This window comes from Balaenoptera borealis, assembly GCF_965194805.1.
Source record: "Balaenoptera borealis genome assembly, chromosome: 5".
Taxonomy (NCBI): domain Eukaryota; kingdom Metazoa; phylum Chordata; class Mammalia; order Artiodactyla; family Balaenopteridae; genus Balaenoptera; species Balaenoptera borealis.
The window spans coordinates 10,828,341-10,852,126 of NC_138862.1; the positions used below are offsets into that span (position 1 = coordinate 10,828,341).

At 44.9% G+C, this 23,786-nt stretch overlaps 1 protein-coding gene across 2 annotated transcripts in view; it reads right to left on the bottom strand.

Moving 5' to 3' along the window:
* CLIC6 (chloride intracellular channel 6) overlaps window positions 1-22,912 on the bottom strand; it is a 46,605-nt gene extending 23,693 nt beyond the window's left edge. For both annotated transcript variants that reach the window (XM_082395062.1, XM_082395063.1), the window contains exon 1: window positions 18,353-22,912. In XM_082395062.1, coding sequence (XP_082251188.1) covers window positions 18,353-19,741 — 1,389 coding nt within the window. In that variant the 5' untranslated portion in view covers window positions 19,742-22,912. The remainder of the gene's footprint in view (window positions 1-18,352) is intronic.
* Between the last annotated feature and the right edge of the window lie 874 nt (window positions 22,913-23,786).

Sequence of the window (23,786 nt, forward strand, 5' to 3'; positions counted from 1 at the left end):
TTTTTTGTTCTATCTGAAACTAGTCAGTTAATCGGAAATATCTTAAAGGTTACTGAGGGAATTCTTATTGTGGATTTTAGAATGCTTTCCTTTTAACATTGAAAGATGGCAGAAATCAGAGGCTTTGTGATTAACTTTCCAGGTAGAAGGCAGGGGTCACCTGAATGGTATGATATGTGAGTGCTGGGAGAATCCACCTGTCTAAAAATGCCCACATCCGCCTTCCACAAAAGCCTGAATCTCAGAGAATTGTGTAGAAAAAAAGCCACTGTCTGTTAAGAAGTGGTGCTGGTTACTCTTGTCTTCTCCAGGGCCAACCCAGGGGAGGACACCAATCCCAGAAACCTCTAACCTTCCCACAAGCTGACACTGTTTGTCCATTTCCTCATACACAGCATGAAAAGGTCCATTGTGGCAACACTTTCTACACCTTCTTACAGGTGTTTGATGAAGTGGCAAAGTCATTAAAGTTCCTTTTGTAAAGGTATGCTTGTCAGATCTCATTCCAAAAAGTTCAAGGCACTCTTAAGAAGCCATATTAATTACTACAGCTGGTCACTATAGCTATGAAAGGTATTCAAAATATAAAATTAAATCCCAAAGACCTTGAATAACCAAAGCAATCTTCAGAACGAAGGCCAAAGCTGGAAGCTCACGCTTCCTGATTTCAAACTACATTGCAAATCTATAGTAATCAAAATAATACGGTATTGGCATAAAACCAGGCACATAGATTAGTGGAAACAGAATTGAGAGCCCAGAAATAAACCCACGCATGTATAGTCAATTAACTTACAACAGAGGAGCCAAGAATATACAATGGGGAAAGGATAGTCTCTTCAAGAAATGGTGTTAAGAAAACTGGACAGCAACATACAAAAGAATGAAACTGGACCACTGTGGTACAACATACACAAAAATTCATTCAAAATGGATTAAAGACTTGAATGCAAGACTTGAAACCACAAAACTCCTAGAAGAAAACATACGCAGAAACCTCCCTGACGTCAGTCTTGGTGACATTTTTTTGTATTTGACACCAAAAGAAAAGGCAACAAAAGCAAAAATAAACAAGTGGGACTACATCAAACTAAAAAGCTTCTGCACAGCGAAGGAAACCATCACCAAAATGAAAAGGCAATTTACTGAATGGCAGAAAATATTTTCAAATCATATATCCGATAAGGGGCTAATATCCAAAATATATAAAGAACTTGTACAACTCAATAGCAAAAAAACCTCAAACAATCCGATTTTACAATGAGCAGAGGATGTGAACAGACATTTTTCCAAAGACATGCAGACGGCCAACAGGCACATGAAAAGATGCTCAACATCGCTCATCATCAGGGAAATGCAAATCAAAGCCACAGTGAGACAGCACCTCACACCTGTTTCAGAATAGCTATTATCAAGAAGACAAAAAATAACAAGTGTTGCAGAGGCTGTGGAGAGAACGGAACCCTCACGCACTGTTGGTGGGAATGTAAATTGGTGCAGCCACTGTGGAAAACAGTATAGGAGTTCCTCAAAAAATTAAAAATAGAACTACCATTTGATTCAGCAGTTCCATTCCTGGGTATTTATCCGAAGAAAATGAAAACACTAACTCAAAAAGATACATGCACCCCCGTGTTCATTGCAGCATTATTTACAATAGCCAAGATATGGAAACTAAGTGTCCATCAACAGATGAATGGATAAAGAAAATGTGGTATATGTGTGTATATATATATACACACACATACACACACATACGTACATATATATACACACACACACACAAAGGAATATTATTCAGCTATTAAAAAAGATTGAAATATTGCCATTAGTGACAAGATGTATGGATTTTGAGGGCATTATGTTAAGTGAAATAAGTCAGACAGAGAAAGACAAATACCATATGATCTTATTTATATGTGGAATCTTAAAAAAAAAAAGCAAAACAAGCAAACAAACAAGCTTATAGATACAGAGAATGGGTTGATGCCTGACAGAGGTGGGGATGGGGGTGAAATGGGTTAAGGGGGCCGAAAGGTGTAAGTTTCCAATTATAAAATAAATAAGTCATGAGGATGTAACGTACAGCATGGTGACTATAATTAATAATACCATATTGCAGACTTGAAAGTTGGTAAGAAAGTAGATCTTAAAAGTTCTCATCCCAAGAAAGAAAAAATTCTGTAACTCTGTGTGATGATGGCTGTTAACTACACTTACTGTGGTGATCATTTTGCCATACATACAAATATCAAATCATTATGTACATCTGAAACTAATATAATGGTGTATGCCAACTATACCTCAATAAAAAATAATTAATTAATTAATTAAATCAGGTATACTGAAAAGTAGCAACCTAGGGTACTAAATAGATTTGGTTTTCTAAATTAAAGTTCGTAGTAGATCTCATGGATGACATATTCACTGAAAATTTTTGCTTCATTTTAAAGAACAAACAGAAATGTCTAGTCAATCAGGTAATCAGTTTCTCCTGCCATTGTCTTGTTTAATGGAATAATGGAATTATCCCTAAATGGTTTTTGCAACTTCAACAAGATGAGCAAACAAATGAACAGCTCCCAGCACAAACAAAACTTCTCGTAAAGGAGACGGGCAATTATGCAATGCACAATGGGAGATGCCAGATCAATGGTATAGTGGGAAGGCACTTTTTAATTTCAATGCAACTTTATTCAATTCAGACCTACATCTTCATGTTTAAGAAACCTAAGTTACATCAACTTGCTAATTTTCCCCGCTGCTCCCTTTTCTCCTGGCCACTGAGAGTTGAAGGTAAGTCTGCATTACTAACCAGAAACCTCAGGTTTCACAAGTTTAGGTTCAAAGCAGCCTGTCATCTTGTATCAGTGAAAAGAGACAAAAGAATCAACCAGGAGTACATAAAATCGCATTGCGTATAAAATAGGAAAAGTTGGCTTTTTGCTTCAAAAGCAGGAAAATCAGAGTCAGAATCCTCCCAAAAAACGTATGGAGTTTAGGAAAATCACAAAATTGTCCTGGAACTGTGCTCGACAGGGTAACTACTCCCATTTTAACAACTAGATTTCATTTTGTATTTCCTTGTAATCTGAGAATTCTTACAAAGTCAGGGGTTCCTAGGTCACGGATAATTAACTTGCTGAACTTGAAAGTTCTTTGTCAGTGAGCAGAGGCACACAGTACCACCTTGTAGTGGTACTACAAGGTGCTAACCTTGATGTTAACTTTGATGTTAACCTTGATGCTAACCTTGATGCTAGCAATTTGAACGGAGAGATTTTAGAAGACTTCAGACATTACAGAATTATCTGGAAGCTTTACCTTCCCCCGTTTCCCACTGTTAGTTATATGACTATATTCTCTGGCCTGGCTTGACCCACGCAACAGGGAAGGTCTGTGGCCTCAGACCAAAAGGGATCAGCCAAGTTCCAAATTAGGAGAAACACCTAACTGGCTGACCAAGGCCAAGGCTAGTGCCCTGGCTTTATTATACAGAAGTCTTTTCTGTGCCACAAGCTTTTTTTGGTGAACTCTCTCCCCACCCTCACCCCTGAGGAAGAAAAAGGAGGGAGTGCTATCCTGTTTCAAGATTCCCTAACCCTGACCTATTAGGTCAGAAAAAACAGTGACCCTGAGGCCAGCTTTGCAGTGGTTCACAAACCAGCCAATGAGCAAACCGTTCAAAGGCTCCTGTTTTCAAAAACGACATTTATGCTAAGTGGCCAGGAACTGGTGTCCCTAATTTGTTGCAAATCTTACTGTGGTCCCAGCAATCCAGTTCCAGGGCAATGGATCCCTTCATCTGCCTCGTGGAGAAGGACACACCGACACCACAGGAGAAGAGGCTGGGGATTTCTCAAGATGTTCATTTATTATCCTAAATCCAATCTGGGCAAGGCCAGTTTCTTACGGAAGTGTCTTACTTCAGTTTTGTAAGGCTTGGAAAACTGGGATTCAGAGATGAAGCAACAAAATATTACTTTTTATGTAGAATAACTTGAAAATATTGTACACTAGGGTGCCTGTAGGTAATTAACTAAATAGGAAAAGACACGTGCTCTGTATTTCAGGAAGAAAATAGAATGTGAAGATTTTGTGAGGGTTCTCGTTTATTTGTCGCCAAAATAAAGGCATCCACACAGATATGGAAATGAGAGAGTCAAGGGGATTTACAGGGCCAGGGAAAGGACTTATTAGGTCTTAGGTATCCTAAGTGGGCTACATGCCATGCTTGTCCAGTCTACCCTCGGGCACCATGTAAACCAGACCTGCTCTGGTTCCCTGGACCCCATCTCTGTTCAAATCCACACTAACTGATAATGATCTGCAAGACCCTGGTCATAGAGACCCTCCAACGACACCAGGAGAAGAGGCAGCTGAGAGGGCTTGGTTTGGCACTATCCCGTTTGGCACGAGGGTAAAAATGGCACAAAACATTGGGTGCCCCAAACCAGGAAACAAAACCTCGTTCTGAAAGACAAAATCGTGCAAAAATAGTAAAAGAAAAGATTTTCTTTTATGGAATTTGGGATGTTTAAGAATGCTTGAGAATGTTTGCTGAATCGATGAATCCATGAGTCGATCAATCAATCAATGACCCCCTCAAAACACACTGACGGTCAGCACTCCACCGCACTGTGAACAGAAATACTCAGTGTCTGATGTGCCAGCACATCCTCAAGGTGGGCAGGACGGCGACAATGTGGCAGAAGGAGAGACCCCACCCCCCAGAGAAGAGTCAGCTTCCAGAATTCCCATGCTTTACTCTATTCCTGACCTGGTTTGGGGAACCCGTTGTGTTGAGAACATTCCGAAATCCCACCTACAGTGGACACAGTTTAAAGCCGTAAACTCACTTCACGTTACTATTCTCTGTGAATCGGTTTAATAATTTCAGGGGATTTTTAGCTCTTTCCATTTTTATTCTGACGTTATTGGTGCAGGAAGTAAGAACTTAATAAATCATACTCTACAAACCTTGAAAAGCCAATTCACCTAATTTGCCAGAATAAGGTATAGTTCTGAAAATCTGGACTGCAGATTAAAACATAATTCTGTTACTGAGATATCACCCGCTGCTACCTTTTAGTGGAAAGACGTGCTTAATAAGTGGCCCTGGGAAAGATGATGGAGTTGAACTGATATATTCACTGATTTTCCCACGGAAACAATGATACAACAGAAGATTATTTTCTTTGCCAAGAACGAAAGGAACAACTTTTGTAGAAATGCCCAATCAACTGCAAAATTGGGAGAGGAGTGTCCTATGAAAGACAAAGTGTTCTAAAGGGTATATAAACCCTTTAAGTGGATGACAGAGATGACATGAGGAGAAACCAATAGAAAAGTGATAGAGTCCCTTAAAGTACTAAATTCTTAACTAATTTCACAATTTCTGTTAGGGGCAAGGAATGCAGTAAAGCTGCTTTCTTTGGGGAGATTCTGACATGGCAGTCGTCGGAATTTGATATCCTAGCTCAAATTCTGGAATTCCTACTTGCGAGTCTCCCTTAGAGACTGAAGGACACCCACATTCATGAGACACACCACTTACTGAGGTCCGATAACCTCTCTTCCGGCACCCTCTGCCCAGGCTTTTCTCAGCTCAGCACCACCATCTCCCTTCTTCCTCTACAGTCTGTGCCAGCAAAGTCTCCACTGGTCTTATCCCCACCTCTTGGTTAGGGCAGGAAGGAGCCATGTGGGGTGCTGCCAGAGGGCAGAACACTCTGCAGTTAGGAGGGACGAGGGTCCGTGGGCAGGTGAACAGAAAGCTGGACCACGCAGCTGGGCTCCCATATCACCACCCATTATTCTGCCACGGTCAACAGGAAGGGCTGTAAGAGGCTGCTTGCAGGTAAAAGGCCAGCGGTTCCAGTTGTACCATCACCATGACTACTGTGTGGCACAGACCATCTGAAGGTCTTCTCAGTTCCTTTAACTTTTCTGCAAGGCAGAGGGAACGCTAACTGGAGAGGAAACTGCCCAGTTGGCCCCCTGGACTTGCGCCCCTTCTGGTTTCTCTTCTGCCCTCTGGTGGAGCAACAAAATAGCCAGCAAGAACAGCAACAACCGACAAAACCCAGCGCCAGAAACAAGGCTCCTTGCAGATAAGAATCGTGGCCCTTATTTCCTTATCTCTGTTGGTATTGTTTATTGTTATTATACTAGCTCATCCCATGACACAAACATTACGCATCACACTTCTTGTAAGCCTGTAAAGGAAAAACGTATCATAAGTGCAGCGAGGATTGAGTGTTTTTTTCTTAAAGAAATAAAAATGACTGCACAGTTGATATCATTTTCTAGACTGACTTCGCACACCCAAGGAGGGGAAAGCTTTGCTGCACTTTATCAGTAAAATGTGTTATTAGAGTCCTCGGTCCAGGCCACAAAGGGGATTATGCTCTGTCTTGAAACATGCTTCTCACTCCTCCATAACCTCAGAACTTAGGGACGATTTCATTCCTCATTACACCTAGATCCTAAGGAATATATTTTAGATCTTAAAACTTCGAAACAGATCTGAGCTTTTCAAAAAGCCTATGAAACCTAAATTCATTCCCAAGTATGTATAGTATTTATTCTTTTCGACTGTCGTAACAATGTCTTATTAGGTGGATTAGGTGGGTGACCACCCTTGACCCACAAACTTAATCACTGAACCCAATTGCTCTTAAATTCTGCTTTAAATTCTGGCCAAAGGCTTAGTTATGTCGCTGTTCCTTGTCACAGTGGGTGGAATCAACTCATAAGTACACGGACGAACAAAATGAAACTTGCTGTTTATCCTCCTATATGAATTATGCTTTAAAAACTCTCGGGCTATTTTTAATCCTTATTTAATAATATGGCCTGATACCAACTGAAGCTTTTACACAGAGATGAAAAGCTTATTTCCTTGTAAAATTCTCACAAGGAATTATTACAACAAAGGAACACCTTGTTCTGGAAGGCCAGCTTAATAACGCAGCCTGTTTCTCTATACCCTGGTGGCTTACGTTCTTGAATGACTGAGCGTATTCCATTTCTTAGAGTGACTCCAAAGGGGAAAATGCCTGCACCAAACAGAAGAACTGGCCACATGGAGCCCTCCTTTTTATCTGCACTGCCCCCCCACCCCCCTTGGAACTGCTTTAACCCGCTCTGCACCTCTCACCTTGGCCATCTTTCCACCCACTCAGATTTCACCAGCTTAGAAGTGTCATAAGTCACATGTCTCAGTTCTCTTTTGCCCAGTAACAAATCACTCCACATTTAGCAGCCTAAGTTGTCTGCTTTATTATATGTCATGATTTGTGAGTTAGGAATTTGGGTAGGGTAAGGCTTGCCTAAATGATCTTTCTGTTCCATGTGACATTGACAAGGTCACTCAGTGGTGTTCAGCTGGTGAATGGGCTGGTCCCAGGGGTTCAAGACAGCTTCACACACTTGTCCGGTGTCTTGGCAGGTTGGCTGGAAGGCTGTGCAGCTGGGATGGTCAACTGGAGCACCTACAGGCAGTCCCTCCAGCATACTGGCCTCACGGGGGTCACTGAACAAGGCAGAAGCTGCACAGCCTTTTGTCATGAAAACCACACAGCATCACTCCCACCATATTCTACTGGTTACCAAGTAGTCACAGAGGTCAGGCCACATTCAGAGGGAGGAGAATCAGACCCCACTTCCCAATGGCAGGAGGGTCAAAGGATCTGTACCCTTCTTTAATCCACCACACTATCTGATTTCAGGGTGTGCTGAAATGCTCAAATCATTTATTTATAGATCCAGGTCTTGACTAACTTGAACTGGTTTAAACATTTTTTAGCAGTGTCTAAAAGCAATGGTGTTGTTTCGTATTACCCAGTGATGGGCAGAGCACTGCATCCGCAGTACTTACTAGAGCAAATCTCACTCGCTGGAGAGCGACAGAGTAATCTTACTTTATTGCTGTTGTTCATGATGCGAATAATCATAATATATTGGTTAAAATGGCATTAACAAAAAAAAGTCTCCCTCCATATCTGATGTGTCAATACCTCTGAGTCTTCTTAAGCATGCAATTCTCTGTTCAGAGAGTTAAATGACACCAAAAAGCCATTGAGTGCGACCCAAACTTCATCTCATCTGACCATTTATGGGAACAGAGTTGAAGGCATCCAGCCTGGATGGAGTTCAAACAAAAGGAACAAAGTTGTGGAGAGATTAAATCTCTCCAAGATTCTTTGAACTCACCGTGTCCAAGGCCCTGACACCAAAGGCACCAATAAAAAAGTGTTAATCATCCTCATTTAGGAAGAAAGCCTTAGGTCTCCGGATCTCCAATAACACCTTTATGCTGGGTGACCTTCACAGCACATGACAGCTGAGACGTGCTGCATGTCTTGGTCATGCTTGTGGCCACTGTCCTAAGGGCCCCATCAGAACCCCTCGTGCGCCCCCAGCCAGGGAAGAGAACATGTGCCCCCCTACCCTGATTCCTCGTCCCCACAGCCCACTGTGGCTGGAGGTGGGCCAGCGGCACCGTAGGAGGATGGATAGGGGTGCGTAATGAGGGTCTTCCTACTGGCCACCCTCACCAGCAAAGAGTCTCACTGGCCGGAAGGCAGAATCCCACAGGTTTAAAAGGGAAGCCAATCTCTCGCTTCTCGAAACAGCTCTAAACTTGCACACTCGAATCAAAAAGGGGGCACTGATACTAGTAGCTACCTAACCAGCGCATACTGCTTCTCCTTTATATCAATAAGGATAAGTGGCTGGCTCTTACACGTGACGAAGAAATGACTGTGAAAAGGGCATATGGAGGGGCCCAGGTCGGGGCTCGATACCCTCTTTGCCTGTGCATTATAGTTATGGAGTTGAGGTTTGCTGTGGTAAGAACTATAGCTACATTGCTTTGCTCATCACTAAATATAAAAAATAAAATAGGGCTTCCCTGGTGGCGCAGTGGTTGAGAATCTGCCTGCCAATGCAGGGGACACGGGTTCGAGCCCTGGTCTGGGAAGATCCCACATGCCGCGGAGCAACTAGGCCCGTGAGCCACAATTACTGAGCCTGCGCGTCTGGAGCCTGTGCTCCGCAACAAGAGAGGTCGCGATAGTGAGAGGTCCGCGCACCGCGATGAAGAGCGGCCCCCGCTTGCCACAACTAGAGAAAGCCCTCGCACAGAAACGAAGACCCAACACAGCTAAAAATAAATAAATAATAAAAATAAAGGAATTCCTTTTAAAAAAAAAAATAATAACTCCAGTGCTTTACACACTGCTAAAATTTTCTTAAAACAGTTCAAGTTAGCAAAGACCTGGATCTAAATAAATGATGTGTGCATTTCGGCATACCCTGAAATCAGATAATGTGATGGGTTAAAGAAGGCTACAAATCCTTTGACTCTCCTCGCATTGGGAAGGGGGGGTCTGATTCTCCTCCCTCTGAATGTGGCCTGACCTCTGTTGACTACTTGGTAACCACTAGAATATGGTGGAAAAGGCCGTGCAGCTTCTGCCTTGTCCACTGACCCTCCCTGAGGCCAGCATACTGGAGGGGCTGCCTGTAGGTGCTCCAGTTGACCGTTCCAGCTGCACAGCCTTCCAGCCAACCTGCCAAGACACCGGACAAGTGTGTGAAGTTGTCTTGAACCCCTGGGACCAGCCCGTTCACCAGCTGAACACCGCCGAGTAACCTGCATCACTCCCCCATTTTGGTCGTCGACTGTATTCCTTACCGTTGTCTCCTGCCATGGAATTAGAAAGGTAAAAATGATTTTTAACAGGCCTAGTACTTTAATAGTTGGTCAGTTACCATGCTCAGACAAAAGCCAATGTCTGTAAACGCAATCTGACAGTTGAGGCATTGCTGGCTTAGATGGAAAGAATCTACGAAATCATAAAATTTACATTCTGCAAAATGTACCATTAAAAGCTGACCACCCCCTCACAGACATAGAAAACGAACTTATGGTTACCAAAGGGGAAAGCAGGGAGGAGGGATAAATTAGGTGCTTGGGATTAGCAGATACAAGCTACTACACATAAAATAGATAAACAACAAGGACCAAGGACCTACCGTATAGCACAGGGAACTATATTCAATATCCTGTAATAAACCACACTGGAAAAGAATGCAAAAAGTGTGTGTGTGTGTGTGTGTGTGTGTGTGTGTGTGTGTGTGTGTATAACTGAATCACCTTGCTGTACACCAGAAACTAACACAACATTGTAAATCAAAAACAAAAAATAAAAACCACAGCTGACCACCCAATTCAGTCCACCTGATATAGTAGCCACGTCTGTTCACTGCCATCATTCATTCATCCACGCACTGTGTACAGCACAATCTTCCAGGTAGAGGGGAGTACAGCAGAAGGGCAGAGCCCTTGCTGTCAGAGATCTAGAGGCCAAATCTCTCCTTTCTGTCCGTCGCCACCCAGGCTGCCATCCCGCTCTGCCCACCTGTCCCACCAACCCCTCCCCCACGCCACATTCTCCTCCCTCACACGGCATCGTAATTATTTCCTTCCGGATCACTCTCTAAGGCTGAGGCTCCAGAAAAGCAGGAGCTGTGTTCATCACTGTTTGTCACTGTAGTACCCCCAGCCCCATGCCCAGTGTCTGTTACATGGTGGGTACTCAATAAACATTCACTTTCAGTAGCCTACCTGGGTCCAAAATACCACTTGGTAGTTTGAAAGATTGAAAAGCAGCTTTTCTTCGCCCCATATCAAGACTCAACTTTCAGATGGATGACCAAGTAAAGAAGGAAAGAGAAAGAGTAAGTTGGGGTAGAGCCCATAAAAGTAGTAAAAATGGAGAATTTTTTTAATCTGATGATCTTGCATGCATATATAAAATCAGACTTTCCCTTGCAGACTGAATAAGTATATATCAACACGGTCTGTGTTTCTCCATAAAGCTACCCTTCCAGAAGCTTCAAAATTATCTTTCCAAACAATCTTTGATATTTGTATATTTCCATCCTCCTGCTCATCAAACATAAGCTATGGGTAGGCTTCCACAATTCACTGGTCCTCTACAGATAGGATTTGTGATCAATCTCTATACATTTTGGTCAATTCTTTCAACAGATGGAATCCAAAAAAGAACATCTGGCTAGGAGACACAACCTTGGAAACAATACTGTGATATCGCTTCGTCGCAGATGATTACTGATCACAAATCTATTTCGGAAGATGGCAAGCCAAGATCAAAGTGATATACCTTACATTTTCAGATGGAGCTGGGTGGGGTATGAAATGATGCTGCTATCTATACGTTTTAAACTTTGTTTTGAACAGGAATTCATACAATGTAAGAAAGAGTTTGATCCTGAAAGGGTGTGTGCTTGATAAAATGTAACCTGCTAATTAAAAACAAAGGTAGGGAGGCAAGATTTAAAATACCTAATCCCTCAGGATTTAAGAAGTTATAGGATAAAAAGTAAAAGAGAGCATTTAAAGATTCTAGGAAATGAAGCTGAAGTTTCTAAGAGTGCTATCACAGGCTACGCTTTGTTTTCCCAAGTATCAATTACAAGAAATTACTAAGACTAAAAGGATAAATTACTCCAGTACAAATAGTCAAAACGGTCCCATAAAAACATATGCAACATATGACAGACAGAGGTCTAATTTCCTTCATATAAAAATCGGGAAGAACAAGACCAAAAGGCAATTTGAAAATGGGCAAAGGACATAAGTGGCCAGATCACGGAAAAATAGATACTAACGGTTTTTAAATACATAAAATTAAACTCAATCTCACATATACTAAAAGAGATGTGAGTTAAATGACAATGGACATCATTTTTCACCTCTCCGATTCAAAAAAGTTGGGGAATACACTGAGTGGGGAAGCAAACACAGCACTCGTATGGTGTCAGGGGAGGATTATTTGATATAACCTCTTTGAAGAGGAAATTTGATAAAAGTTATCAAAATCTTAAATATGCATATCCTTCCTCCTAGCAATACCACTGCTAAGAATTTAGGTTCCATATATGATTGTACATCTGTGGAGGGATTTTCACTATAGCATTGCTTAACGTATCAAAAAGAGGTAACTACCTAAACATCCATCAGTGGGAAACTGATTGTAGAATACACCCATTACTAGAAAAATGCAAAATTTTTAACAAGAATGTGAGAGAGCTACAGGCACTGATAGGGAATGGTTTCTAAGATATGTTAAGTAAAGAATGTAAGATATAACTGAATGTATTTCCAGTGTACTACTTTTATGAAAAAAAAAAAAGTAGGTGTGGTTTTTTAAAAAATATGTCCACAAATTCTTTGACTTTCTCTTTAAAAGGTGGAATGGAATTCCAATCTCCCTGAAGGCTGGACTTAGTTAAGAGAATAAGACAGAAATGACTGTGTGACTTCTGAGACAAGGTCATAAAAGGCATTCTTCTCTCTTGGATCCCCCTGCTCTGGGGAAAGCCAGATGTCATGTTTGAGGACACTAAAGCAGCCCTGTGGGGAGGGTCCAAGTGATGAGCAATTGAACCTCTTGCCAACAGCCATGTGAGTCAACCATTGTGGAAGTGGATCCAACCACAATCAATCCTTCAGATGAGACCACAGCCCTGCAAATATCTTGGCTACAACTTCAGGAGCCAGAACTACCCAACTAAGCTGCTCCCAAATTCCTGATGCAGAGAAACTGTGAATAATAAACGTTTGTTGTTTTAAGATGCTAAGTCTCAGAGTAATTTGTTACACAGCAGTAAGTAACTAAAACAGTGAGGATACTTACATATATGTTTGAATATGCACAGAATATCTCTAGGGAGAAAACTGAGAGGCTGGGCCTCAGGCATGGAAGAAGATTTATTTTTCATCGCATTGTATTGTTTTATAAGTTTTTCTTATCCTAATATATTGTTTTTTCTTTAAAAAAAGTACATTTTACAAAAGAATCTCATGGATTACATGAATGACCAAACTGTGCATAAATATCTTTAACCTCTATTTTATTTCAACTTTTAAAAAATTTAATTTACTCAACTTTTGAAATAAAATAGAAGTAAATAGTAAAATAAAAGTTGAAATATTTTAGAAGATATCTCCCTCAACTTTGCCCAGATACCGAGCTCAGTTTACGAATCATCCCTCTGTCAGAAAAAGAGCAGAGAAAATCAATGATGGAAAAGGGGAAGCTTAGGAGATTTAAGCATCCACCTCCCCAACTCTCAGAGAAAACTTTTCTTTGCCGAATATCAAAGGAGCTCAGAGAATGGCTAGAGCAAAGCCAGCCTGTTTTAGAAAATCTTGAAGAATTTGTGCTAGGGATTATCAAAGGGTCCCCACTCTCTGTGTCTCCCCAAATACAACTGAATCAATAACTCTTTAGTGACCACCACTGTATGTGCAGGTCCTCCTATATATACTCTCCTAGCCTCCTACTCATCCTTGATCCCATCTTCTCTTCCTACTAGCATTACCAGGGTGCCCATTATGTACCAGACCCTGTGCCAGACTACGACATCTTCAGGGAGAAGTGTCTCTGGCCCTTCCACAAGGGACACTAGACTGGGGCAGTGGGGAACGGGGCTTGAGTCCAGCTTCTCACTAGCCAAGTCACTTTGAACCAATCATCCATCCATCTGGTTATTTACCTACCATTACCAAAAATCACTGATTGAGGACCTCCCACGAGCCCACCGCCATGCCAGGCAGTAAGGACACCCTGTGGATCTCACTCATGTGCATGCACTGTGTGCACACGTGTGCATAAGAAGTTAGCAAAGCATGATGTTCCACCTTGGTTTCCACCCCAACTAACCTTGTATGATTTCATAGATGTAATTTGTAAGTAAGTGGCGTTGACACTCAGAAAACAAATGACCAAAAAATGTCATTTGGGGGGAAAAATTAAAGTCCCAGAAGTGCATTTTTGCTCATTTCCCTTCCAAACACATAATTCATACTTAGTTATGAAAATAACATCTCCCTTTCAAGCTCTTCGGAGACCAAACCCCACAGAGCAGGTCTCAGCTTGCTCACACCTGGCTAAAGATGCACAGACAGCCGCAGCCTGCTGACCCACCAGGAGCCCATCAGATGCTGGTCCCAACAGACCCCCACCCCACTCCCATCCCCCCATGTGATATGACAATGCTTGGGAGGCTTGATTTATTTACTTACTTATTTGGGGAGGGGAGGTATCTCCAGGTGACAATGCTCATTCAAAGGCTTGTCTTTTTTTTTTAACTTTTTATTTTATATTAGAGTATAGTCGATTAACAACGCTGTGATAGTTTCAGGTGCACAGCAAAGCGACTCAGCCATACATATACATGTATCCATTCTCCCCCAGACTCCCTTCCCATCCAGGCTGCCACATAACATTGAGCAGAGTTCCCTGTGCTATACAGTAGGTCCTTGTTGGTTATCCTCAAAGGCCATGTCTTTCTCAAGTTCTACTTTGTTCCGTCCTCAGTTTCACCTCCCTGGAGAACCCAAATGTGATGGCAAATGCAAGTTTTCAAGCTCAGCATTAGCTGTGTATTAGTGGTTATATGAATGATCTCCGAAACGTAATTTAAGAAATTCTTAGACTCTGGCCCAGGATTATTCACTGGTCACATTAAGGTTTTTTAAGTCATGTGAATTTGCCAGAAAATCCATATCTCAGACTATCCCATCCCTAGACCCTGCCTCAAAGTATTAGACAAACCGAACCTGTAAGTGAGACTTCCTTAGCAACTAAACCGCCACAGCCGCTGAAGTCCTGACCTTACGCTATGGTGTTAGTATCTTGTTTGTCGTTTGTTGTTACTATGTTGGTGTGTTATTATGTTGTCATCTTTCCTTTTCACGAGCAAAGAAGAAAAGAATCTTTCTTACTAAATATATTGCAGGGTTGCCCTATAATTTGATGGTAAATAATTAACACTTCTTTGAGAAAACAGAACTAAAAATTAGCATAATCAGCAATTCATTTACCATACAATAATTCAAGGAGGCTTTCCTGTGGCCTGTTCTATACATTCCTGGCTCTTTTACATCCAAGAATACATTCTTGCATACGTATAGAATAAAACAAAATGACAAATTAATAAAATGACAATTCTCACAAAGATGGGGAACATAAACCACCAGGTGGCTAAAATTAGAAGCAGATTTTATTATTACATTTTACTGGGTCGTATGTCATTACTTTCTGGTCACCAATACATTTATTTGTAACCAATACATTTATTTTTTCTAACAGGAAGAAATGTAAAAGTTAAAAGTTCCCAAATAGAATGAGGGCTAATTAATTTTAAAAATTGTGTTTAGTAGGCTGTCATAGGAAGGCTAGGAGAATGTTTGGAGAAACACTGTAGTTCCCTCCTTAAAGAACAGTTCTGTGAATTTTCCACATCAATCATGGAATCGAAAACCCACCAAGACACACTTGCCCTGACATGTTTACAAAACCCAGGAGGTCAGACATCCATTACGGAATACAGCGTCCAGATAAAGTGAAGCCCGAAGAAGGAACCTAGAGAAGGTTAAATCTGGCAAAGAAATCCTATTCTGAACTAATTTAAGGATTTTAAATCGAGTATTACAAACTCAAGAGCTAAAATAGTCTAAAGGGTTTTTGCTTGATTTGTGCTTTGGGATCTTTTGTTGTTCAAGAGAATGATTAGAAGGATAAGAAGAAAATGAAGACTTCCCTGGCAGTCCAGTGGTTAAGACCCCATGCTTCCAATGCAGGGGGCACGGGTTCGATCCCTGGTCGGGGAACTAAGATCCCGCATGCAGTGTGGCACGGCCAAAAAAAAAAAAAGAAGAAGAAAGTGAGATATGCCTTAACAATCCTGCGGTGCGCGTCCTAAGTGACCCTCAGAAGACGTATCAAGCAGTAGTTGCTTGAAAACCAATTTCACTGTTTGGAGATCCATTTGTTTCCTTAAAGAAAGGAAAACAACAACCGAGCACCAAGCCAATCATCAGAGTCAAACATTCTGGTTAAGCAGTCCATGACATGCCCCCTTGCCTCTGCCTTCACAAACTACTGAGCAGAGTCTGAGAAAACAACTTGTTTTTACCTTTCATAATATTCTTTTCTCCAGAAAATGGAGGTAATTAGGAAACTAGAGATATTTGCCAGAAATAAATAAATAAATAAATAAATAAAATGGCAGGGATGGAATGGGAAAGGGATTATTCCTGTGCAAAATCAATGAGTTTATCAGCGCTGAGCAGATGTAACAATAATAAGTCACATTTATAGCAGGCTTATTTCAAGTCAGGTACTGTTCTGAGTGTTTTATACAATCCTAATTTTGAATGCCCCACAAACTCATGAAGTAGGAACTATTATTGTTCCTGTTTTATCTATAAGCAACAAAGGCACAGAAAGATCAAGTAACTTGCCCAAGGTCACACAGCAAGAAAGGAGCAGAGCCAGGATTTGGTCCCAGACCCACTGGCTCTAAACTCTGTGCTATTGGTCACTACAGTCTACTATCTCATACAGGCAGCGACCCGTTCACACACCCCATCACGTTCCAGACCTGTGCTCCACGTTGGAGACAGCACGCAGAGGGTAGTGCCATGTGTGAGTGGAGCTTCGACAGAGGGATACCCAACCCAAATTGGGGTTGGAAAAGTCTCCCCAGAGGAGATGACGGCCATGCTGAATCTCGGACACATAGCAGATAGCCAGGCAGGGGAGGCGGAGAGGGGTGAAGAGGAGGAAACTCGATTCAGGTACAGCACATGCAAAATTTCAAGGCAGAAAAGAATGTGGTTCTCTCTAGGACCAGTAAGTAGTTTAACAAGGCTGGCATAGTGGTACCATGGGTAGCAAAGCTGGGATGGGGGGTACTCAGGCAGTGCCAAGGAGACAGGAATCACATCACGGATAGCCTTGTGACCTGGCTAAGGAGTGTGGATTTATCTGAAAGTCTGTAATAAACAACTGAAGATTATACTAGGAAACAAAGTGATCAGATCTTTTCTTTCTTAGCTCACTGGCTATGACAAAGGGACTAGATTGGAGAGAGCCGAGGATGGAAGCAGAAAGACTAGTTAGGAAGCTGTGTTCCCAAGCTGTAACAAGAGGCTGGAATTACGTAGTCAGGCGACCAGAACAAGGGGAAATTTCTTAAACCAAGGAGCAGATTTGGGGCACACACAGCAGCACTGTGCTCGGATTTCCCCCTCCCCTAACTTCCCTGAAGTCTTCTGGCTCCCAGCGACCCTCCTAGGGATTGTACCCTCAGGTTATTCCCAATACATAATCTTAAAATGTCTCAGCATCTTAAAAATTGCTCAGAACAGCACAGTGAAGAAACCCAAGCCTGTTCTTCCCAAACTCTCTTGCCACCCAAAGAATTCCTGAAATTCTGATCTTAATCACTTTGGGAACTGTTTTTTGTTCTTTTTTTTTTTTTTTTTTTTTGGCTTATTAAAATTTGCTTATATTTCTCCCAGGGAGGTTTAGGTCATAACCGGCCTCTATAAGCCTGAAAGTATTTTGGAAGGATTACGATTCAACATACAATGCACATTCTTGACCTTATTATCTGCTGTTTTCCCCATCTGGCCAAAGGTCTTTGGGAAGGGCTTTTCCAACAAAGATCCTCCTGTGAGCTGCCCCTGGAACCTCATTCCTCATTTGTGATGTCTTGTAGGAATGACTATTTAAACTCAAAATTTCCTCACTTGTGTCTCTACAGAATCTTTGTCCTCTTTGAATCTTTGAAGTAAGGCTGAAAATAGGACATAAAGGCAGACGACATTCAAGTCGTCAGCATCTTGCATTCTTCCAAAGTAAGTGTTAAATGTTCAATAAATATTACAGTATTTAAATAAACTTCCACTTTCCTCCCAAACATACCTTATAGATTCTACAGAAATGGAAGACCTTTTTGGAGCTGAAAATTTGGGCCGGCTCTGGGTCTCTGAGGTTTGAGTCCGGAGATACTTCTCACCTTACAACCTACCTGTTTGCATTTTTTCACTTTAGGTATTAGCGTTTCCTTTGGCAGAAATTGCTTTGAACATCAGCAGGGCTTGGTGGGGTTTTGTTTTTGTTTTTTTAAGTGAATTCTTTAATAACCTCCTGACTAGAAGGGCCAGTTAGGATTTTCAGTACAGAGGGCAGGGGGACGCTGGACCCGCATCCCCATCTCCCACCACTCTCACCCCAACCTTTTTGCTTCCAAGCCCTCAGTTCGTCTTCGTAACGCTCCTTTACCTCTTCTCCCTGAAACCCAGGCTGTCCCTCCTCCTCCCCGCCCCCGCGGATAGAAGTGCTCGGTGACCATCAGGGCGCCGAGAGCTTGATCCCCGCGCGTCCCTCTGGGATCAGATCTCAACAGACCAAGACTAAGGATGGAAGGGGGCGTCCTGGGAGTTGCAAGAAGCCAGATTTACCTTCACGAAGAGGGTGATGTCGTGCTCCTGCCCCGGGGCCCCCTCCTCGGACGCCTCGCCGTCCTCCTGGCCGCCGTTCACCGGCGCGGTCTCGTCGCCGCGCTCGGTGCTGCCCCCCTCCGCCAGGTGGTTGCTCAGCTCGGCCTCGGGCTCCCGGGCCTCCGTCGGCGGGGCCGCCTCCCCATCCGCGCTGCCGTCGGGGGGCTCCTCCTCGCCTGGCCCCTCCGGACCCCGCTCTCGCCTCTCCTCTGCCTCCTCTCTCTGCCCCAGGGGCCCACCCTGGTCCGCGTCCTCGCCAGCCTCTGCCCTCGCGCCCCCGGGGGCCGCTTCCTCCGACTCCTCTCCCTCCCTGTCCCCTGTCTCTTCCGCGGCGCCCGCCGCTGCACCCCGAGGCTCCCCCGCAAGCTCCCCGGGGCTGCACTCCGCGCTCTCCGCCGCTGCGGCCTCAGTCGCCTCGGCCTGGGTCTCGGGGCTGCCGTCCCCTCCGTCCCGGGGCTCACCCTCGGCCCTGGACGCCCCTCCCGCCGGCGCCCCGACATCTGTGCTGTCCCCCGCCGGCCCCTCGGCGACCGTGCTGTCCCCCGCCGGCCCCTCGGCGACCGTGCTGACTCCCGTCGGCTCCTCGGCGTCCACGCGGACCCCCGCCGGCCCCTCGGCGACTGTGCTGACCCCCGTCGGCTCCTCGGCGTCCACGCGGACCCCCGCCGGTCCCTCGGGGACCATGCTGTCCCCCGCCGGCCCCTCAGCGACCGTGCTGTCCCCCGCCGGCCCCTCGGCGACCGTGCTGTCCCCCGCCGGCCCCTCGGTGACCGTGCTGTCCCCCGCCGGCCTCTCGGCGACCGCGCTGTCCCCCGTCAGCCCGTCGGCGTCCATGCGGGCCCCCGCCGCCCCAGGCGCGCTGCCCCCCGGCTCCTCCGGCCCGCTCTCCGCCTCTTCCTTCGCCCCGGGGGCCGCGGGATCCCCAGGCTCCACCTGAGCCTCGCCAGGGGCCTCGGCCTGCGCGCCGCACCCGGGGCTCGCTTCCTCCGCCAGCTCCGCGCCGCTCGCCCGCTCCTCTCCCTCCCGGGCGCCCTCCTCCGCCTCGGCCTCGCCCTGCTCTCCGCTCGCGCCCCGCGTCTCGGCCCCCGGGCCACCACCTGCGTCCGGCGCCAGCTCGCACGCGCGCCCTCCGTCCGACCCCGGACCTTCTCCTTCCGTCACCTCGGCCGTCGCGGCTGCGCCCGGGCCCCCGCCCCTCGGCGCCTCCGCGGCGCCCTCTCTCGCCTCCTCCCTCTGCGCCTCAGGGCCGGAAGCCCCCGGCTCGCCCCGTCTCTCCGCCTGAAGCGCCGAGCCCTCGGGCTGGCTCTGGGGACCCGGGGCGCCCCCCTCCGGCTCCGCGACCTCGGCCATGGCCGCAGATCCCTGTCTTTGACCAGAGACCCTTCCTGGACGCTGCTGAGGAGCCAGGTGGCGCTGGGCGAAGGGCGCGGTGCCAGGGGCCGCTGCGCCAGCTCCGAGAGGACCCCCTGCCCGGGACTCTGGAGGCGCCTGGGCGGTACGCTGGGCGCGCGGGGCGAAATCCTCCCGCCACAGAACGCTGCGCCCCTTCTCCCGGGCTTAAGCTCTCTGGGCTATTCCTCCACCGCTTGTGCTTCTCGCTGGTTCCGCGCCTGATTCCCACCTGGACCCTAATTCCGACCTTAGTTTCCTGGAAACGCGCTTGCGGAGGTGCAGTGCGCTGCTGGGGAGGGCGCTTAGCTCCTGCACGCTTTGAAATGCCTGGCCCTCTGTCCAGGGGTTGACCAGAAGTCCCCGGTGCCAACTCCATCCCCCCTGGGGCTTGGGCGGGGTTTGCATCCCCTCCTCTCCGCCTATTTGGGTGGCCTGAGAGCCTGGCCAATGACAGTCTTTCTTGTGACCCTTGTGGATTTCAGTGAAAAGATCCTGATTCTACTGACCGCTTAGGTGTTTTCTGGAACAGCTTCAAGTTCCAGAGCCATTAAAATCACCCCTAAACACACACGACACCCAAACACCTAATCCCCACCTTCCCAGGGGTCAAGCGTTAAACTCAGCAGCTGCGCAACTGCAGATGCCCCTGTAGTGCCTCAGTGTCCTAGAGCAAGAGGGGTAAATCCTGAAAGAAAGAAGGGGAGGCCACACCGCCTCCTTCCAATTTCTGCAGGGCCCTCCTGAGAAGTTCCAGAGGCCCCGATATAGAAGCAAGTGGAGCCAGCTGATCTTCTTGGACCAGAGATGGGTCCTGTTGTGCACGAGCGGCTGGCTGTGCCCTCTCCATGACAAGTACTGGGGGTTCTGCCCTCCGGGGTTATATCCTGCATCTTCCTGGTCCCTGAAGGTGCCAAGAACCAGTTTATCTTTCTGATTCTCCTAGATTTTCTAAACCCATGTTCAAGGCTTTCGCCTTAAAGTTGTGTGTTAAGGGCTTGGGGAGCTGAAGGTGGGGAGATGAAAATGGAAGATTTGAAGAAAGGGAGCTATGGAAATCCCTGGATTAGAAATCTCCCAAGATCACAGACCAGACACCTTTCTTCTTAGAAGAAGAAGAAGGAGAAGGAGAAGGAGAAGAAGAAAGAAGGAGGAGGAGGAGAAGAAGAGAAGAAGAAGAAGAGGAAGAGGAAGAAGAAGGAGAAGAAAGAAGAAGAAGAAGAAGGGGAGGGGAGGGGGAGAAGGAGGCGGGGGAGGAGGGCGAGAAGGGGAACGAGAAGAAGAAGAAGAAGTTATGATGAAAATTATGTAGTCAGTTTGTTATGTGTCAGGCTGGATCATGTGGGTGACAGTCAGTAGCTGGTTGCCCAGGATGGCACAGCCTAAATGTGAGCTAGCAGGGTTCCCGAATCAAGACTGATTGAACTTGTCAGCCTCTTAAAAGCTTTAATACTGCCCTGAGACTCATTTGTCTATCATGTCCACAGAGGGTTCTATTATCACTAAAAAATCAGGGAGCATCTGTGATATGGCCAATCACAGTGTGTGAGTCACACATTTGGCCAATCACCAGGATGTCTCCTTCTAATTCCCATTGCCCATCACTGATGGGTGACAGGACAAGAGCCCAGTGTCACCCAGCTTCATGCCACCTTTCTCCAAGGTGGCCCCTATCTGGAAAGCAACGGGCCAGAAGATTTGTCACCGCAAAGCAACATCTACTCAAAGCACGGCACTCATGCACGTGAGCTAGCAAACATGTCAGACACAGATCCAGCTCTGTAGACGCTCCAGTCACCTAGGAAAGGAATCCTGCTGCATTCACAAACCTTATTACTTGAGGAAGGGTGAAGTCAGCACATTCAGCCCCAAGCAGCAAACACGGTAAGGGATGACAGACCCTTATGCAAACCCCATGAGGCCTGATGTTTCAGAAAACAGAATTCTCAGAAAGATAAGAAAGATAACACCTGAGTGTTTATGGTGTATATTACATAGTACTGCATACCGCCCTGTGACCAAACACATTAATATTTCTGCAGTGACACTGATGAACTTTCACATTAGATGGATTATGTAAAAACCATACATAGCTTCAGGGCTCCCAGTTCAAGATCACCCCAAAAAGCTTGCATTTCAGAGCTTTTCAGCTTTCAGAATGTATATAAGGGATTGTTGTCCTGTGACTCATTGAAGGGCTATAGGCTTATTTGCCCTCCTTTGAAACATCCAAGATCAGTTACATCTGTAAGTTTGTTCTTAATAATGAACCAACTGTCTCCAGTGCCCTGCTTTCACAAAGAAACAAATTAAAGGCACAGACTTATGGGAGTAAGAATATTCCATAAACTTTAATTCAAGCAAAGTTGATAGAAATGTCCTAGTTATAGAAAGGTTGGTATCTCTAGAAAGACCTCTTTTTGAATTGAGCCAAGAGATTACCAACTAATGAAGTCAGACTCAGTAGAGTCGACTGGCTGGCTGAGAGCTAGCCCTGGGTGTTGTCTTTAAAGAAAAACAACACAAATAAAGTCTATTCTATCCTGGCGACTGGTCCTGCCTATCACACAACACCGTTCTATTCTATAGGATTTGGATTTATTCTTTTATACTGTTTAGATTCATTTACTCACATTGACATTGGATCTCAAAATAACATCGCTCCATCTGTAGAATGCAGACTCTTTCACTTTTTAACAATAGTCTTTATAAGCAATGTTTATATTTCTATCATATAATTCTGTGTATTTCTTTGATTTTTCTGTAATTACAAAATGTATTATTGTAAAATGAATACAGGCCAAAAATAAGGAAGAGTATACAACAGTGAACAAGACTGAGACGGTTCCTCCCATCGCAGAGTTTTGGGGTGGAACAAAAATAAATAAGTAAACAAACTAGATACCTTTGGATAATGTTAAGCTTTATATAGACATACACGCGTGTGCATGCACACACACGTGCACATACTGAAAACCTTAGCTCCTTTCTCTCACATCCCACATTCAACCTGCCAGTGAATCCTGTTATCTCCACTTTTTAATGTATGTCCAGAATCTAACCTCTTCTCTCTACCCCCATTGCTACCAGACTGGTCCAAGCACGGCCATCACCTCCTAACTGGTTCCCCTGCTTTTCCCTCACCCTCCTACTGTCTGTTCTCCACCCCATGTTCAGATGATCCTCCTTGAAATCAACAGTCCACCATGCCATTTTTAGGCTTGAAACCTTTCAAAGACTTCCTGTCTGACACCAAGAAAAAGCCAAATTCTTACACACAAGTATGAGATGCTATAAAATCAGACACCACAGTCTTCTCTGGCCTCATTGGTTTCTAACACACCAGCCTCTCTGCTATTCATAGAACTTGCTGGTGGGCCTTCCTCTGCCTGGGATGGTCCCTGTATCCTCAGAGATTACCCCTTACCTTTTGAGGTCTTTCATAAGCTCTTTTCTCTAAGCACCTATTTTCTTTTACTTTATTTTTTAATTTTATTTTTGTGGTGATAATTCTTAAGTTCTACCCTCTTAGCGGTATACGATATCGTTAAATGTTCCCAGACCAGGGATCGAACTTGTGCCCCCTGCAGTGGGCGCATGGAGTATTAACCACTGGACAGCCAGGGAAGTCCAATTTGACTATTTTGGATTCCACATATCAGTGAGCTTATGCAGTTTTTGTCTTTCTTCCTCTGGCTTGTCTCAAGAAGCATAATGCCTTCCAGGTTCATCCATGTTGTCACAAATGGCAGAATTTCCCTCTTTTTTTTTTTTAATTAATTTATTTATTTGGCTGCGTCAGGTCTTAGTTGCAGCATGCAGGCTCTTCGTTGAGGCACATGATCTTCTCTCTAGCTGCGGTGCGCGGGCTTAGTTGCCCTGCATCATATGAAATCTTATTTTCCCGACCAGTGATTGAACATGCGCCCCCTACATTGGAAGGTGGATTCTTAACCACTGGACCACCAGGGAAGCCCCCCCTCTTTTTTAAGGCTGAATAATATTC